The sequence below is a fragment of the Euwallacea fornicatus genome, chromosome 33, assembly GCF_040115645.1.
Source record: "Euwallacea fornicatus isolate EFF26 chromosome 33, ASM4011564v1, whole genome shotgun sequence".
Lineage (NCBI taxonomy): Eukaryota > Metazoa > Arthropoda > Insecta > Coleoptera > Curculionidae > Euwallacea > Euwallacea fornicatus.
In genome coordinates this window covers 2,641,656-2,657,722 of record NC_089573.1, presented here as the reverse complement: position 1 = coordinate 2,657,722, position 16,067 = coordinate 2,641,656, and the positions used below count along the sequence as shown (strand labels likewise).

The 16,067-nt window shown below is 32.1% G+C and overlaps 1 protein-coding gene across 3 annotated transcripts; it reads left to right on the top strand.

The window, feature by feature from the left end:
- Positions 1 to 493: 493 nt before the first annotated feature.
- Positions 494 to 15,655, top strand: larp (La related protein). Of its 3 annotated transcripts, none has more exons than XM_066299289.1 (15): positions 494 to 1,487; positions 8,137 to 8,193; positions 8,431 to 8,469; positions 8,537 to 8,738; positions 8,799 to 9,141; positions 9,198 to 9,387; positions 9,446 to 9,620; positions 11,125 to 11,407; positions 11,460 to 11,664; positions 11,720 to 11,842; positions 11,896 to 12,122; positions 12,187 to 12,347; positions 12,399 to 12,787; positions 12,849 to 12,991; positions 13,163 to 15,655. In XM_066299289.1, the coding sequence occupies exons 1-15, from the start codon at positions 819 to 821 to the stop codon at positions 13,335 to 13,337; spliced, it is 3,381 nt and encodes a 1,126-aa protein (XP_066155386.1). In that variant the 5' UTR covers positions 494 to 818; the 3' UTR covers positions 13,338 to 15,655. The 3 variants fall into 3 exon arrangements, with proteins under 3 accessions (XP_066155386.1, XP_066155387.1, XP_066155388.1); XM_066299291.1 differs by lacking the exon at positions 494 to 1,487 and adding an exon at positions 7,046 to 7,064; XM_066299290.1 differs by lacking the exon at positions 8,137 to 8,193.
- Positions 15,656 to 16,067: the final 412 nt, after the last annotated feature.

Sequence of the window (16,067 nt, the reverse complement as noted above, 5' to 3'; positions counted from 1 at the left end):
CGCAACTTTTTGCTTTTGACTATTTTCGATTATACGTGCGGCGGCTTGAGACTTCAGATTAGTTCAAATTAGTTTGGATTAGCTTTGAAACCTCAGACCCCTGTCACGGCATTCAAGTTTAAAGTCACACTAGACCTCGCAATATTGTCGACTTCTTTATTTGGGCTTGTTTCATTATGACATGTGATAGCATATTGAGAAATGTAGAAAATATTAAATGTCTATTTTGCCGCAAGACCTTTGCACTATCTGGAGGACCGAAATTAATCGATTTTCTAGCACAATTTCTAATTTAGAAATTAAAAACTATTAGTTCTTCTTTTGTGCCTTTTGAAAACTTAACTTAATAACGAATGATATCAATTGGTTACTAGTCTTTTTTACTTTCTTTACATGAGATTATATAAAAAAAATCTTATTATTATAAAAAGATGAAGACAATTGACTTTTGACTTGTAAACGCCATTTTTCCCTTTTTCTGTCATCTGTCATTTCGTGTGCCGAAGGACCAATCGGACAATCAATTCCCTAAAAGCACAGTTTAACAACTAAAAATATTCCGGAAAATGCATGGTTTTTGAAAAAAAGCGAAGTAGTATTTAGTAGTTTTTAGTAAAAGTGCGACTGGGAAATTCCGCGTGGTCCGTTACGTAACTTATTATTCTGTGCAGAGTTAACAGTTTTATGCAGTGGGCAGAACAAAAATAGTGGTGCCATGCGTTCCTGAACTCAACATGGTTTGTATCCATATTGCCAATTTTACTCAACGTTGCCCTTAAAGATATTTCGTCGTCACATTTTGCTCGAATAATTAAAAAATGGAAAAGGGAGAGGGCCGTAAACCCTCACTAAAGGAAGACAAGACTGAAGCAGGAGGCTCTTATGCACATGCAGTTCAAAACTTCAAAAATCAACTGCCACCTCTAGTAGGTGGTAAAGATAATATAAAACCCAAAGAGGAGCCCCAAATAGCTGTCTCTGTAAAAACTGACCCTACCAATGTTAAACCAAATCAAATAGAAGCTGAAACAGTGGATGATGATGGGTCTTTTACTCCAGTTCCCAGTCACAGTCGGAAAGAACGCAAAAGTGAGAAAAAGAAGCGAAGACACCAAAACGGCATTGGGGGAGAAAAGCACCATGAAAGGCCTAATGATAGAAAGGGAAGAGAAAAGCGTGAAGACCGAGATGATAAGGAACATGAAGCAAAACCTCCAGAAGAACAAGCATATGATAAGAATAAACAAAAAGTATTTGTCACCGCACCTTTACCAAAAGTTAATCCATGGCAGAACAGAGCAAATGTTGTACAGCTGGCACATATTCAAGTAGGTACAGAAGATGACCCTCCGCGAGTGCCACCATTTCCTCTACCCTCAGCTGCAGACACTGTACTACAGACTCAGAAACAATCTCCAGTTGCTACTAATGGGCAATCCAGAGGACAACCAAATGAGAAGAAACGTCAAAACCCAAGTAACTCAAATGTAAGTTTTTCTATGTTGGTTTTTATTTATGGGCATGTTTTAGTGGAAATTAATGGACCCACATGTTTCTAGAATTTATGAAATAATATAAAAAATGTTTAGGCCTCAAAGCCAATAAGCATGTCAAAAATGAAGATATTTGGGATTTTGCATTACTTCCATCAGTAGCTTTGAAATGTCTAGCTTTGCAATTTTTTTAATTTCACCTTGAAAAAATTAGAATATTTTTATACAATTTGATGCTTTTGTTATAGATTTTATAAAATTTCAAAGATTGTCATCTTATTATTGTTTGTATGTAATCATTTGGGGTTTGCAAATAGTCTTGCCAGGCTATGGAAGAATTTTTTTCCCATTGGTTCTTTCTCATTTCTATGACATAACAGCAGCAATTTGGTTTTGCATTGGTTCTGCTACTTTATTTCCTTTAGATTATTGGTAGTGAATGAAAGTTTGTCACCTTTTTTCAATTATTTACGGAGGTCTTCCATTTACTTATTATTCACTTTAACTATGCCACAAGCACTAGTTTGTCTGTTATCAAGCAGATTATATATGATCATAACCAATATCTGTGTAGCAACTATGTGTTCTATCCAGGGAGGCTTGAATAAGTATAAAAACTATTTTCCCTGCTGGCTTCTTGACTAAACTCATGAGCTGAGAAATATTGAGTTTTTATTCTGCATGGCTAAGAGTGGTGTTTTACAATTTTCAAGGAACAGTGTCCTATACTGTATTTTAAAATGTATTTAAAATAAGGTATATCTGTTCAGTATGTTGATTTATTTGTTATACCTGGTGGACTAAAGTTTTTTTATCAGATTAATAATATATATTAGTTTGATTAATATGTTTTGATTAAATACAGGCTATTCAAACCAGAAGCCAAGTATATTTAAACAAGTCAAATAGTTCTTATTTTACAAATTTAATTATATTTTTAAGATTAATCATTTGTGGCTAATTTTTAATTGAATAGGTGTTAAAAAGAAAACTGTGGTTTCTTGAATAATTGCAAATTAAAAATGGAACAAGGAATGTCCCCAATCAAATCTTCCCAGTTATAAATAAACTCAAGATACGTAGACCCAGGAGACTAGTCAGTAATAAAATCTCTAGAAAGAGAGCTCCAAGTCCCGCATAGTCTTTATTTTTCAGAAAATATCTTTAATATTGTTGTATAGACATCCTGGCTGGATTTTCCATAACTATATGTCTTAACTGTCATCATTGTTTTCACTCAGAATGGTTGTTCAGTTGTAAATTACAGCTTCTGTGTTGAACATGAATCAGTTCTTCCAAGTGCATGAGCATGGATTAGAGATATTTACCAATTAATATACCTAGTTTCCAATTATGAAGGAAAATGCTACTCAGAAAATACATAGTTCTAAAAACTTTGTTCCTGCTTAAGCTTTTGTTTTTCACATTCATTATGGTACTTTATGTGTTGTTTCCACATTAGTTCTAATGTTTTTTTCTATTTCATATTTTGACACATATTCATATTCCTGGTTTATTACCAAAGTGATGTTGTGGATTTGTATTTATTCTATTTTATACATATATTTTAATAAATTAATCAATTTGTCGAATTAACAGATAGTACTTCCATTGTCCAATTGTTCAGTAGTGTGTGTCCATCAATTAAAATATGTGGAAAATTGAAAGTAAGACCTGTATTCCTCGCAGGGTTAGGTAAATACTCGTCGATAATTGTTGTACATTACATGCAAAAAACATAATGAAAAACTATATTGAAATGTAGAAATAGATGGAAAGTGATAAAAGAATTCTTATTGCTTCAATTTTAAATGTCGTAGTTCGTTGAATTTTCGCCAAGTGACACTAGTTTCTTAATAACCTTTTTTTCTATTTAGTTGTAAAATAATTCATATTCTAAATGGAAATAGTGCTGCCATCCTACATGTGATATATTCACAGAACATGGGCTATTGACCATGCTTTGTATATTTACCCTTGTCTGAAGTATGTAAAGGAAAACATAAGTAAATATATCATATATGGCAACGTTCACGACCGTGACATGCGATGCCATGGAAATATCAAGCTAGGTTTTTGGTTTTTACCCTTTACAACACAATAGATATTGCTTAAATTACTGTTGCTCACTGTTCTACAACAGATTGCCGATGATCATAAGTTCACTGAACACACAGGAATTCTAAAATTGTACGAGCTGAATTGAATAAATATATAGCACATATCAATTTAGGCTAGGACATATATTTTGACAAAGGTATGAGGGAACTAATAGGGCCTAGATGAATGTTGTGCTAAGTAGGTTCTCATTACTATTTTTCATAAGTTATTTATTTCACTGCGTGAACATTAATGTTGTTTCACAAAGTCCTGCTTAATACTGTGTTGTTTAATTCATATTTCGGTAACTATAAAAAATATTTTTAAAACAGTCAAACAAATTTTATTTTATTCCATGTAAAATCTTAAGAATGATGGAAAAACTCGATAGAATGTAAATTTAGTGAACAGTAAGAGTAACTCAGTCTTCTTGGCTGAATGATTGGAAAAATTGTATAGCACAAATTCTAGGTATTTTATTTTATTGTATATTGAATCAAAATTACAATAAAATGTACGAGTGTTTTTTAACTTAAAGTAACATGCATTTTACATAATTAAACAAAAGCCACTTGCATGCTTTTTTTAGTAGTTCATCACCAAAGTGCAAGTTTTAGGTTGTATTTAATTTTTTTAAATTAATGTTATGTCTGGGACTATTTTTGATTCGCTTGTGTAAACACCGCACAGATATAGTTGATTTTGAATTATATGGGCTACCTGATTTTGATTTTTAAAAATACACTTAAATTTTTCAATTTGAAGCATTTTATTTTTACAGTGAGCCCAATTTTTCTTGTTTCTATCTTGTGATTGATAGAAAAAAAGGAAGATGGGTGTTGCAAGTTTAATTTTCTGAACTTAGTTGATTGGTCTAAAGTGGGTTTCGTTATGCATTTGTTCTATATAGTTTTTTTTGTAAAGAATCCAGTGCTGAACTCAATTCCTTCGTAGTTTTCAGTTATTAAATTCAATTTGTTTTCTTTTATATGGGGCACCTAATATACAGTTTTGGATAAAATTAGAGCAACTCTTAAAAGAGTACATTAAATAAAAAATATTTCACTGAAAATAAAATTTGTTATTACCAATATTATGTTTGAAGTTGTTTACAATTTATTTGTACATTAAGAAAGTTGAATTTGTTTCAAGGGTGTCAAATAAAAAAAAAACATTATTGAAGTAAAAATATTTGCAACAAAGTCAGAGCAACTTATTTTTAAAAGTGCTATATTTTTCATATTATTTTGATCCTTTATCGAAATGACATTCATAGCCATGCCTGGAGGGGTTCATTATTCAGTTGATCTTAAAAGACAAATAATTAGTGCTTCTGATAGTGGCAAATCACAAAATTTTATTACTGAAACGTTTAGTGTTAATGAAGACGTGGTTTCCAAAAAAATTAAAAGATTCAAGAAAGTAGGGTTGACACTAACTTAAAGCGTAGTGGTCGGCCTAGAAAAACGACTAAAAAGTTAGATAGGCGTCTGTAGAGGTTGAGTAAATAGATTCCAAGAAAGTCAGCCCACCAAATATTGGCCTCTGTTGGAGAAACAAATATTTCTTCAAGGTCAATACAACGTCGATTAATAGAGAATGAATTAAAAAAGAATACTAGCCAAAAAACCAGTCCTCTCTAAAAAAAAAAAGATATGCTAGAATGCTGTGTGCCACCTATTATCGAGATAAGGTCGGCACCAATGGAGGTCTTATTCTCAGACGAATCCAAGTGTTATATCTATGAAGGTGATGAGGCTCAATAGATACGTTAACCACAAGGCCAAAGGTTCAACCCAAGATATATTAATAGCACCATAAAACACGAAGAGGTGATGGCATCTTTGCTATTGCAATGGGTTCAATATATAGGATAAGAGGTAAAATGAATAGTGTCAAAATATACAAACCTACATACTAGATCAAGTCATTCTGTCATATGCTGAATGGGAAATGTCCTTTAAATTTTTTTCCAGCCGAATAATAATTCAAAGCACGCAGCTAAGTCGATCAAAAACTGATTCGTGGAAAAAAAAATTTAAGTATTAAAATGGCTGTTGCAGGCTCCGAACTTAAATCCTATAGAGAACTTTAGGGAGATTGTTGGGAAAAAATATCACAAATCAAGACATGGTATTTGAGTAGATTAAAAACTAATAGAACTCCATGGATCCTCCAAATAATTACCAACCTAATTTTTTCCATACCAGTTAAATGTGTTCGAGTAATTGCAAATAAGAGGTATTGGACTAAGTGTTAATTTTATAAAATAAACAATTTTGTAAATGTTTTTTTACCAAGATGACTAAAAAGTTGTTTTAATTTTGTCGCACTCAATTTTGAATCAATAAAGGTTTTTTTATTTGATTCTTTAGAATAATTATTCAACTTTCTTTACCCATAAATTGATTCTAAATAATCTCAGAAATAATATTCATAAAAATAGATTTCATTTTTACCAAAATATGTTTTTTTAACAGAAAATTTCAGAAGTTGCTCTAATTTTGTTTGATACTGTATTTTAATATGATTCGATTTTTTTAAAGTTATTTATATAAAAACATACTTATTTCAAAAAATATTGAAAACTGTTTTTAACGGTTTAATATAGTTTTTGTGACTTACCTACATCAAATAGCAAAAAAATTGTAAAAAGAGATAAGTAAATAAATGTAATTTAATGACATAAACACATAGGTTGTCCCATAAAAAGAAAAGTTAGTTAACAACTGGGAAACGAAAAAACTTTATGTGAAAAAATTTATAACAATCATTTTCAGTTTTTCATTATTTTATGTAATAGTTGTAAAGTAATGAAGAATGGAAAAAGGCCATTTTTTAAGTCTCCTATGTATCAGAAATAAATGAAGATGCACAATTATCTTGGGAACAATAGACTAAGTTCACAAATCGACTCGTAACACGTCTCTTACTTTCTTTTCTATTCCATCAAACCAACGAAAAATAACCAATCCGTACAGTAGTCTTGTATGCACCAATGGATTCAAAAGAACAACAATACTAGTTACAGTTAGTGGTTTCCGTGGATCAAGTCATTTGTAATGAACTGCAAATTAATGCTAGCTTATTACAGACATGCTTTCATATAAAATTCCCCTTAACAGTACATTCAATATACTACTCATTCTGAGTGCCTACTGAATAATTGATATTCAATTCAAGTGAGATCATTTACACAAAGGTAGACAGTTGTTGCTATAAATTATTACAAAACGTTATCGCAAATTTATTATTGATATTTCTAAGACGTCATAAACATAGCAGTAATATAGAAACAGAAAATGTAAAGTTTGTGTTTATTGTAGTGTCCATTAAACTGGGTACATCTATTTTACTGATATCTGGTACTGCATCGTAACACTATTTTAGTCCTTAATAACACACTGACCTTCAAAGCTGCAACTGTTCAGCGGTTCGTAATACCAATTTTTTAGAAATTAAAAAATTATGGTATGTGGTACATGACGTGTTACTAGTGTTTTATTTTTTTGTTTCAATATGATAAATAATAGTGATTTATGCCTCCGATTTTAGCAGTTTGTTTATTCAGGTAAAATATTATATTAGGAACCCTCTGAAAGGAGTCAAAGAGAGTGCAAGATAAAGAAATTATTTGGTAATTGTGTTGACACCAATAATTAGAAGAATAAAAAAAATAGAAAAATACATTAGATTGATCACTTTAAGTGTAAATGTATTGTAGATAGGTAAAAGTCAGTAGATATTTTATAAAGGGGGTTTCACAAAAAATATATATACCACTGTTGGAATGCGGCATTACAACATTTTCTTTCGCTGACGCGAAATTCCATTCGAATAGCTAATATAAATATTGTTAATGTCCCACTGTCCAATGCTGGCACTATAATTTTAAGGGCTGTGTATGTTGTTCTTTGATGCGTTAAATAGATAATTGTAGTTTTGTTAATTATTGTCGTCACATACAAGCGAGTAGAATGGCGTATACAGTTCGCGATAAAAACATGAAACATATTCATAATTCAGGAAATGATTTTGGGAAAAAATGCTTGGATAGATGCCCCTTAATTTTCGCATCTGCATCTTTTAAAGAAGAAATAAAAGAAATAATCTCTGTATGGGCCTACCAAAAATTAGATATGATTTATATTATGATATATTATAATTAATAGATATCATTTTTTCCAAATAAACTGAACACTCACCAAGCATAGGAGCAAATCAAAGTACATTTTTCACCTGATATAAACCACTTTACTCTTTTGATGTCTGTTTATCATGCGTTATTACAATTATTTCACGTGGAAACTATTTTTTAGGTTCCAATTTTGCAAAAACATTGGATATAGTATCTAATATTTCGTGTAAATTTGAAACAGGAAATAAACTCTTGGATTCTCCGTTAAAAAAAACCTTGAAGGATGTCTATATCTGATTTTCAAAAACCCTTATTCGAGTACGTGTTCCAAAATCACCGCCTGCATTATATGCAATAAATTTATTTTTCTTTATCTCGAGTCACTAACGACGCTTTTTTTTACAGGCTAGTGATTTTTCTGATATTTGTGACTGGCCCTCGCTTGGAGACTCTTCACATGAGGTTAGCTTTTTGCTAGTTTATACGTTTTTAAATCCAATTTAATATCCTTTAAAATATGCAGCGGATAATTAACACAATCGTTTTAAGTGAAGTATTGTGTCTGGTAGGTAACTCCCTTGAATAAATTACACGGATAATTATTCTTTACCTATTTAAGACTACATTACTTCAGTTGAACAAAAGTTGCCTCATCAATTTTATGTAACAGTTTTTTACATTTTTGCAATTTACATTTAGGTACCTCCACCAACTTTAAAGCCCGGTGAAGGGAAAAAGGTATGTAATATAAACATAAGTTTTTTTGTCTTTGAAATTTTGATTCATGTGTCAAAATTCTTAACAGCAAAAAAGATCTGCAAGTCCTCCCTCAGTGGTGCAACCTCAAAAAGACAAACAACAGCCCCCCAATGACTTGCACTCGTCAACACTAGAAGATAAAAAGAAGTCCTCAAAACACAAATGGGTACCCTTAGAGATAGATTTGAGCAAAGCTCATAAAAACGATAAACGCAGGAATGTGCATAATAATGTAGATCACCGCCCGGGTAATAACTAAGAAACTTTTACGTTTCGGTATTTGCACTGAGAAAGACTAATGGTTTTAGGTGACGTACAGTCAACTGTAAGCGATGGAGATAGAGACTGGAGGGCTGAAAGCCTGAATCATCAGAATAACAGGCATCCGAGGCCAGTGTCTGCAGCTCCTCGAGGTCGTTGGAGAAATAGAGGAGGACATGTGACCAGTAAATTCAGCAGAAACAACCGAGGACCCAATGAGGCTGAATACTTTGAGAATGGTGGAGATTTTTCACAATTTTCGTCAAAATTTAGTGGATCTCTAGATGGCCAAAATTTCGTTGTACCTTACATGGGTACCTACTACTTTAATAGTAACAATTACCTGAACCTTGATGGTCCTACACTCAAAGAGTATATTCGAAACCAAATGTAAAAATATATAATTTATGAGTATCTTGTCCTTCTACATTTTGCATTATTTGTAGCGAGTATTACTTTAGCGAAGATAATCTCAACCGAGATTTTTTTTTGAGAAGGAAAATGGATCCTGAAGGATATCTGCCTGTTACGCTTATAGCTTCTTTTCATAGAGTGCAAGCTTTGACAAGCAATATTTCTTTGATTCTTGACGCAATTAGTTCATCCGATAAAATCGAATTATCTGCCGGTTTCAAAGTAGGTGAATTCATTTTTGGAGAAGTTCATTTTATTAAAATGTGATTACATTACTTAGGTTCGTGCCAAACATGATCCGACGAAGTGGCCAATACTAGATAAAAATGGAGAAAAAGAAGAAATTATTTCCAAACTTTTGCCACCTCCTCCTGTCGTAAAAAAATTACAGCCAACCCCTCAATTCTCCGACGATTTGAACCCCGATGTTGCAGAATTTGTCCCTACTGATAAAGGTATATGTCTAATATTGCAAGACCTATTAAAATTTTAGTTGATTTTTTTAATTCGCTGATGACCTCACTAGTTTACATTGCCTTATTTGGATGATTTAAGCCAATTTTCCTCTTAGACGTGTCTTAAATATAATATATATATCGCCGACATTTCGACCTTTATGGAGTCATTATCAAGATATTGTAATTGGTGGGTACAATTAAGAGGATTGTGATTTCACTGATAATACCTATAGAGAAAAAAACTATAATATAGGTATAGAAAGTCGGCTTTAATTTTTTTTTATTCACAAAGTGGTAAAAGTGTCATGGTTCATTATTTTTACCTCCTAAATCATCAGAATTAAAAGATAGATTATATAAGACAAAAGATGGTAAATTTAATGATAAACTCATATATCGAAAATGGTGTTGCCGAATTTAATTTCTTTTAATAAATAGTAATGAAAAATTAAATTTGTAAAAAAAAATGTCTTTTTAAATATCTTTACCAACATGTTATTAGTTTTTTAAGCCCTACGCGGTTATATTAATAAATTTTCTTTTAGCTCTTTTATGAGGTAAAGGCCTTTTTTTAACTTTTTTAAAGAGTGAGTACCTGATATTGTTTGGTCGTTTTTCAGAAGTACTTGTCATGTCACATTGAAATATGTATCACAGGATTGTATGTTTAGACGTCTTATTTGAAAAATTCCATTATTTAATTTTTATGAAGATTTCAGTTCTGATCTGAGTTTGACTTTAAAATTATGTTACATTATATCAATACATCATATTATTCACAAAAACAATATTCTGAACATAAATTTGAACGAATAGAAACAAACCTTTGAAAATTTATTGTTTCGCCAGTCATAACTTTCTTTAAAACGCCTGAAAATGATATTTTTTCAAATAAAGCATTGAAACGTGCAAACATAAGATAAATCTTTTATATGGCGGTTAAAGATACTTCTAAGATAGTATTTTGAAGACATTCAACAGATATCATTCACTATTACAATTTATTCGTAGAAAAAGAAGTCATCGACGCCATTCTTTTTCTGGATACAAAGGGGATTGAAAAGAGAAACAAAAAGAGATAAAACATAATAATACAATTAAATAATTATAAATTTGTGTCATAAACCAACGTTTTCAGAGAGATTTTTCAATTATGAGTCGGAACATCCATTCCCTTCAGAACCTAATACCATTGAAATAGCGCCTCACAACGAGTACCACAAAGAAAACCTTAAAAGATTAAATATATATTGATGAAAAAAACGGTTATCTTTTCAAAATCATTGATAATGTTCTATTCAAAAACCAGAATATTAAAAATCGTCCCAAATAGATTATAGGATTAAAAATATATTTAAAATTTACATAAAAACTATGTATATAAGCAATCTATCGAATAAACCTCTAGAGAACGCTATATAGTATATAGCCACACCTCTGATAGTATTATTGGCTTAACCCAACCAAATCAACAGCAAAGAGTCTAGTTTTTATTTTTCAGAAAATTTAGATTCTGTAAATAATAAGGAAAATGAGAATCCCCAAGTTAACGGCGATAACAATGTCACAAATAATGTTAATGAATCAGACTTAGGCAAACAGAAAAACCGAGATGATGAAGAAGAAAGTTGGTTACAAGTGAAACGGAAAAATAAAGAAAACAAAGGAAAAAAGGAGCAAAAACCGAAACATTTAGAGTATGAACGAGAAGAGCTTGAATTCCACTTCGACGAAGAGCTTGAGAATGTGCCGATCGGACGACAGAATACTTTTAGTACTGAATGGTAAACGGTTATTTTAAATTTATAACCCTGTTTTAATAGTGAAACTTTTCAGGAATAACGAAGAAGATTCTGACGAACTGAGCGATCGAGAAGTGAACAAACTTTTAATAGTAACTCAAGCATCAAGAGCTCCTAAGCATGAAGGATACGATAGAACGGGAGATTGGACGACTAGGGTTAAAATGACCCAGGATTTGGAACAAGCTATTAATGATGGGTTGTACTATTACGAAGAAGACTTATGGCATGACGACTTCGTAGGCATTCTCGAGGGTTTTAGATATGCTTTAGTTACCGGAATTTCATTTTTAGGATCGCAATTCTGTGGGAAGTTACAGAACTGTTACTGTGATAAGCCAAGAAGACTTTCAAAAGTTGGCACCACCCGCACCGAAAGTGCAAAATCCAGAAGTGCCTCCGCCACCACCACCCATAGTAAGATTGCTGATTGTTCTCTGTTATGCATTTATATTAACATTTTTCGTTAGATCGAGCCCGTATCTAATGTAAGCACAGCTCAGCCTTCCAAGAAAGCTGTCAAAGCACGTGGTCATAGAAACGTTCCCAGATTTTATGCTGTGGTGAAAGACGAGAGGCCTGATCCTACTACACCTAGAAAACGTAAAACTAGACATTCAAGCAATCCTCCGGTGGAACAACATGTCGGCTGGATTATGGATATTCGAGAGCATAGATTGAGGACTACTTCTACTGGGTAATTAAGCGTGCACATACGCACACATACGTTGGTTATCTATTTGATGCTTGTTTCATTGCAGAAGTAGCTACGGGGCTAGTCCCAACGATGGCAACTTAGCTACTAGCTATGGAAGTGTTCCGCAAGCTTTACCTAGCTTTCAACATCCTTCTCATGCATTATTGAAAGAAAATAACTTCACGCAGCAAGCTTACTCCAAATTTAGACAGAAGTGCCTTAAAGGTTAATGGTTTAATAATGTGAATATGCGAATGAATAAAAAATGTGTTTTAGAACGCAAGAGGTTTGGCATTGGTCAGTCAAACGAGGTGAACACTCTCTTCCGCTTCTGGTCATTTTTCCTTAGAGAGAACTTCAACCGTACCATGTATAGTGAATTCAAGTCTCTTGCTCTTGAAGATGCTGATCAAGGCTACCGTTACGGCTTGGAATGTCTCTTTAGGTTCTTCTCCTACGGACTTGAAGTCAAGTTTAGACCGCATCTCTACGAAGATTTTCAAGAGGAGACTATAAGAGATTACGAAAACGGACAACTGTATGGACTCGAAAAGTTTTGGGCTTTTTTGAAATATTACAAACACGGAACTCATCTCTCCGTCAACTCTACGCTTAGCAAATACCTGTCTAGGTTCAAGACTATAGAAGATTTCCGGGTAGTTGAAGTAAAAATTTTTATGCGGGAAATTTATTGCGATACTTAATTCTGATTTCTTTTTTTGCCAGCCAAGGATTAACGAAATATTGCCTCCTCATGGTAAAGGTTATCGCCAGAAAATGAGAAATAGGACGTTGTCGGAAAGCCAAATTTCTGCCTTTCCCAGCACGTCTCGTGATAGCAGCAGAAGATCGTCTACCTCAAAAGAAAAGTATGTTTTTTTATTTTTTGAATTTAAATTCATTTTTCCAAATCCTATCCAATATCATTCATTTAACTATAAGCTTTGATAATTATAGATTAAAACATACAGGCAAATTCTACATACTTACATATGGTTATTGGGAATTTTAAATATTCCTCTATTCGCCTTCATTTGCAGATCGGAAACATCGGGGCATACCTGCCCTCAACCTGGAACGAGCGCACCTGCAGGATCAGGGTTTAAACAGCCGAGGTCACGTACTCAATCTTTCGGTTCTGGTCGTAACACGAAAGCACCTCGCACGCGCAATGATTCATGGAGAGGCAAAGAAAACTCGCAGGGTAATTTTTGAGCCACGGGAAATGCAGTTGGAACTTCACTATTTTCCAAAGGCAGCGGAGGGCAATTAAACTGTTTGGTTTTAAACACTTTTTTTAAAGAATATTGAAAATTACATTTAAAGGGCACTATAGCCGTCACCAGTGGGAAAATGATGTAAAAAGTTGTAATTAGTTTTAATTTTTGGTGCCATTGCCCCGTGGATAATATAAGGTCACAATAATTTTTTTTAGTCCCTGTTTTGGTAGGTGACAGGCCTATTTTACATAGTGGATTCTGTAGAAGCAGTCCTAGTCAATTATTGGGAAAAGCACATTAGGCGCACATTTTTTTTCGTCAGTGGATATTGGGTACAATTTAATATAGCATAGAAAAAATCTCTCAAACCTTACCTGTTTTATGTTGTGTTTGAGTAAATAAGAAAGTTCCTATATATGTTATAATTACAGTTTTCCCATATCAGTCGCTACATATTACTGCGGGATATATTAATTAAAAATGATTCCTTTGAAACTGTAAAAGGTACTTACATTGCTTGAGATACCGTATCTGATTATATTGAAGCATTTACTAGATCCAGTACAATGTTTTGACATATTTTTGGTTGATGATTAACACTTAACATTACAGAAGGCATTACGTAACAATCACGGATATATTTTTCAAAGTCAGCCATGGACCATATTGGTTTATAATCGCCTAGATATACATATTTTTACCAGTTACGATTGCAACTTGTAGATTCCATTTTTGTTGTTGTTATGGTAAATTAATACATCAATGTAAATATGAAGGCTCACTATAGGAATACTCGCGGGTTTACTTTTCTAAAGAGGCTCTTTCTTTGCTTCCAGACCTTTTTGGTATTCTTAATAAACAACAAATTTATTGCGTTGGAATTTTTCAAACAACTCTCATCATGAAATGTCGTCACTCTTCATATTTTTTTAAATATTTACAGCAAACTTTCAATAAAATAAATGTGTTTCTTTTGTTTTTTAATGTCTATATGTGTAACATAATATCATAGACTTGAAACTAATTCTAATGGATATATTTTTTTAAATAGTTATAATTCTTATGTCGAGTGATAATATTGCAATTTTTATAAAAATTTAAATGGAGTAAAGTTCATTTCCAAATTGGCAATCACTGCTTGAAGGGAGAGGTATTCAGAAAGTCTCTAATTAGTCGGTATATAAGTAGAAAAATTAGGAACTTAGGCAAACTACCTAAACAAGGGCGGCGCCTTGTTTTATATATATTATTACACATCTTTCATCTTATGAGCTGCTTTGGGTTAATATACATGATTTTTAAGTTTACGTCTTTTTTTGATTCTTTATATTGGTTTGTTTTAGTTACATATGGAAAATAGCAAGGAGTTTTAAAGTTTTGTATATAAGCAGGACAATATGTGATAAGTAATTTATTAGTAACCCGCACTCATTGATACACCTTTTTGATCTTTTTTTGACATTTGAATGTCATCAAATTCACTAGCAAAGTAATGCAGTTAGTTTGTTACTATATTCTGTACAAGTTTACTAACATAGTCGACTAGGTTCTTTGATTTATTTAGCCGTCAAATATTTACAGGGTGAGTTTTTTAAGCGCTATAAAGAGATATAAAGCAAATTAAATTTTAGGAAATTAATCTATAACATATTTGGACATCTGAATTAAAATATTATGACACATTTTCATAATGGGTGGGAGTATATAGTTCTATATAAATGTTTGGGTAAAAGTTGAATAAATCTAGTTACATAAAATAAGCACATTTATTCTACTAATTTTCACAACAACAAATTATCAAAACGTTTATAATTTAAAAATTTTATCTTGTATCTTTCAAAATATATTCGAATTGTTTTTCTTTTACCTGCACATATATTGCAACTTATTTTAGGGACCTAAAAATGATCAGTTACGTTGTTCAAAAAGTTAAATTAGCTTACGGACACTTAAAATTCACCCTGTGCTGAAATCAAAGTTGGTTAAATTTTTGTAATGCCGTATTACGCGGTTGCCAATATCTAATTAGAACTTATGTTAAGTGTGCTGCGTTTGTATAAAGCATATTGGTTTATCGATGCTTGGTGCAATTTGAAATAATAAATCATTATAGATGAAAATGTAACACATAAAAGTGAAAAAAAAAAATGTGATATTCAGTGGGTTTTTTAATACTTTTGCTCAACTCCTTGCATTTAAGAGTAATTGTATAGCCTAGTTTAAGCTAGATATAGAGCGTGTTGTGGAAGTGTGTTGTCTGAGATGTCTTCCAGTGACGCTAAAAAAAAATTAAAAACTATTCAAAAGCGACAATTAGTGGTTTCATGTGTCAGTCCATTGTCCCCTCGCGGAATTTGTTGTCCTAATTCCGACTTTTTAAATTTAATAATTACAAAATCTTTTTGCAAAATGCAAGAAGTGTGAATATTTCGTACGTTGTAAGAACCGTGTATGATGGTAAGTGAACAAAAATCGATATTCATCTACTTTTTCGAAAGACATGATCGTTTTGTGTAATTTGTATACAATACTTTTTTCCATTACAAAAATTTATGAAAAATGTAAGGGAATTTCTACTTAAAAATTAAAGACTCTGTACAACTGTTACTAAAATTGCCGTCGGGCTGTTGATAATTTTTATTGTAACTCATGGATGTTTGTATGAAAACATAGAAAATAAACTTATTTCCTTACAAGGACCTTTGAATAGCATTTTGAGTCTAAG

Coding starts and splice junctions, on each gene's coding strand:
- larp (XM_066299289.1), top strand. CDS start 819: ATGGAAAAGGGAGAGGGCCGTAAACCCTCACTAAAGGAAGACAAGACT. Junction 12,348..12,398: donor TAGACAGAAGTGCCTTAAAG/GTTAATGGTTTA, acceptor AATGTGTTTTAG/AACGCAAGAGGTTTGGCATT. Junction 12,788..12,848: donor AAGATTTCCGGGTAGTTGAA/GTAAAAATTTTT, acceptor TTTTTTTGCCAG/CCAAGGATTAACGAAATATT.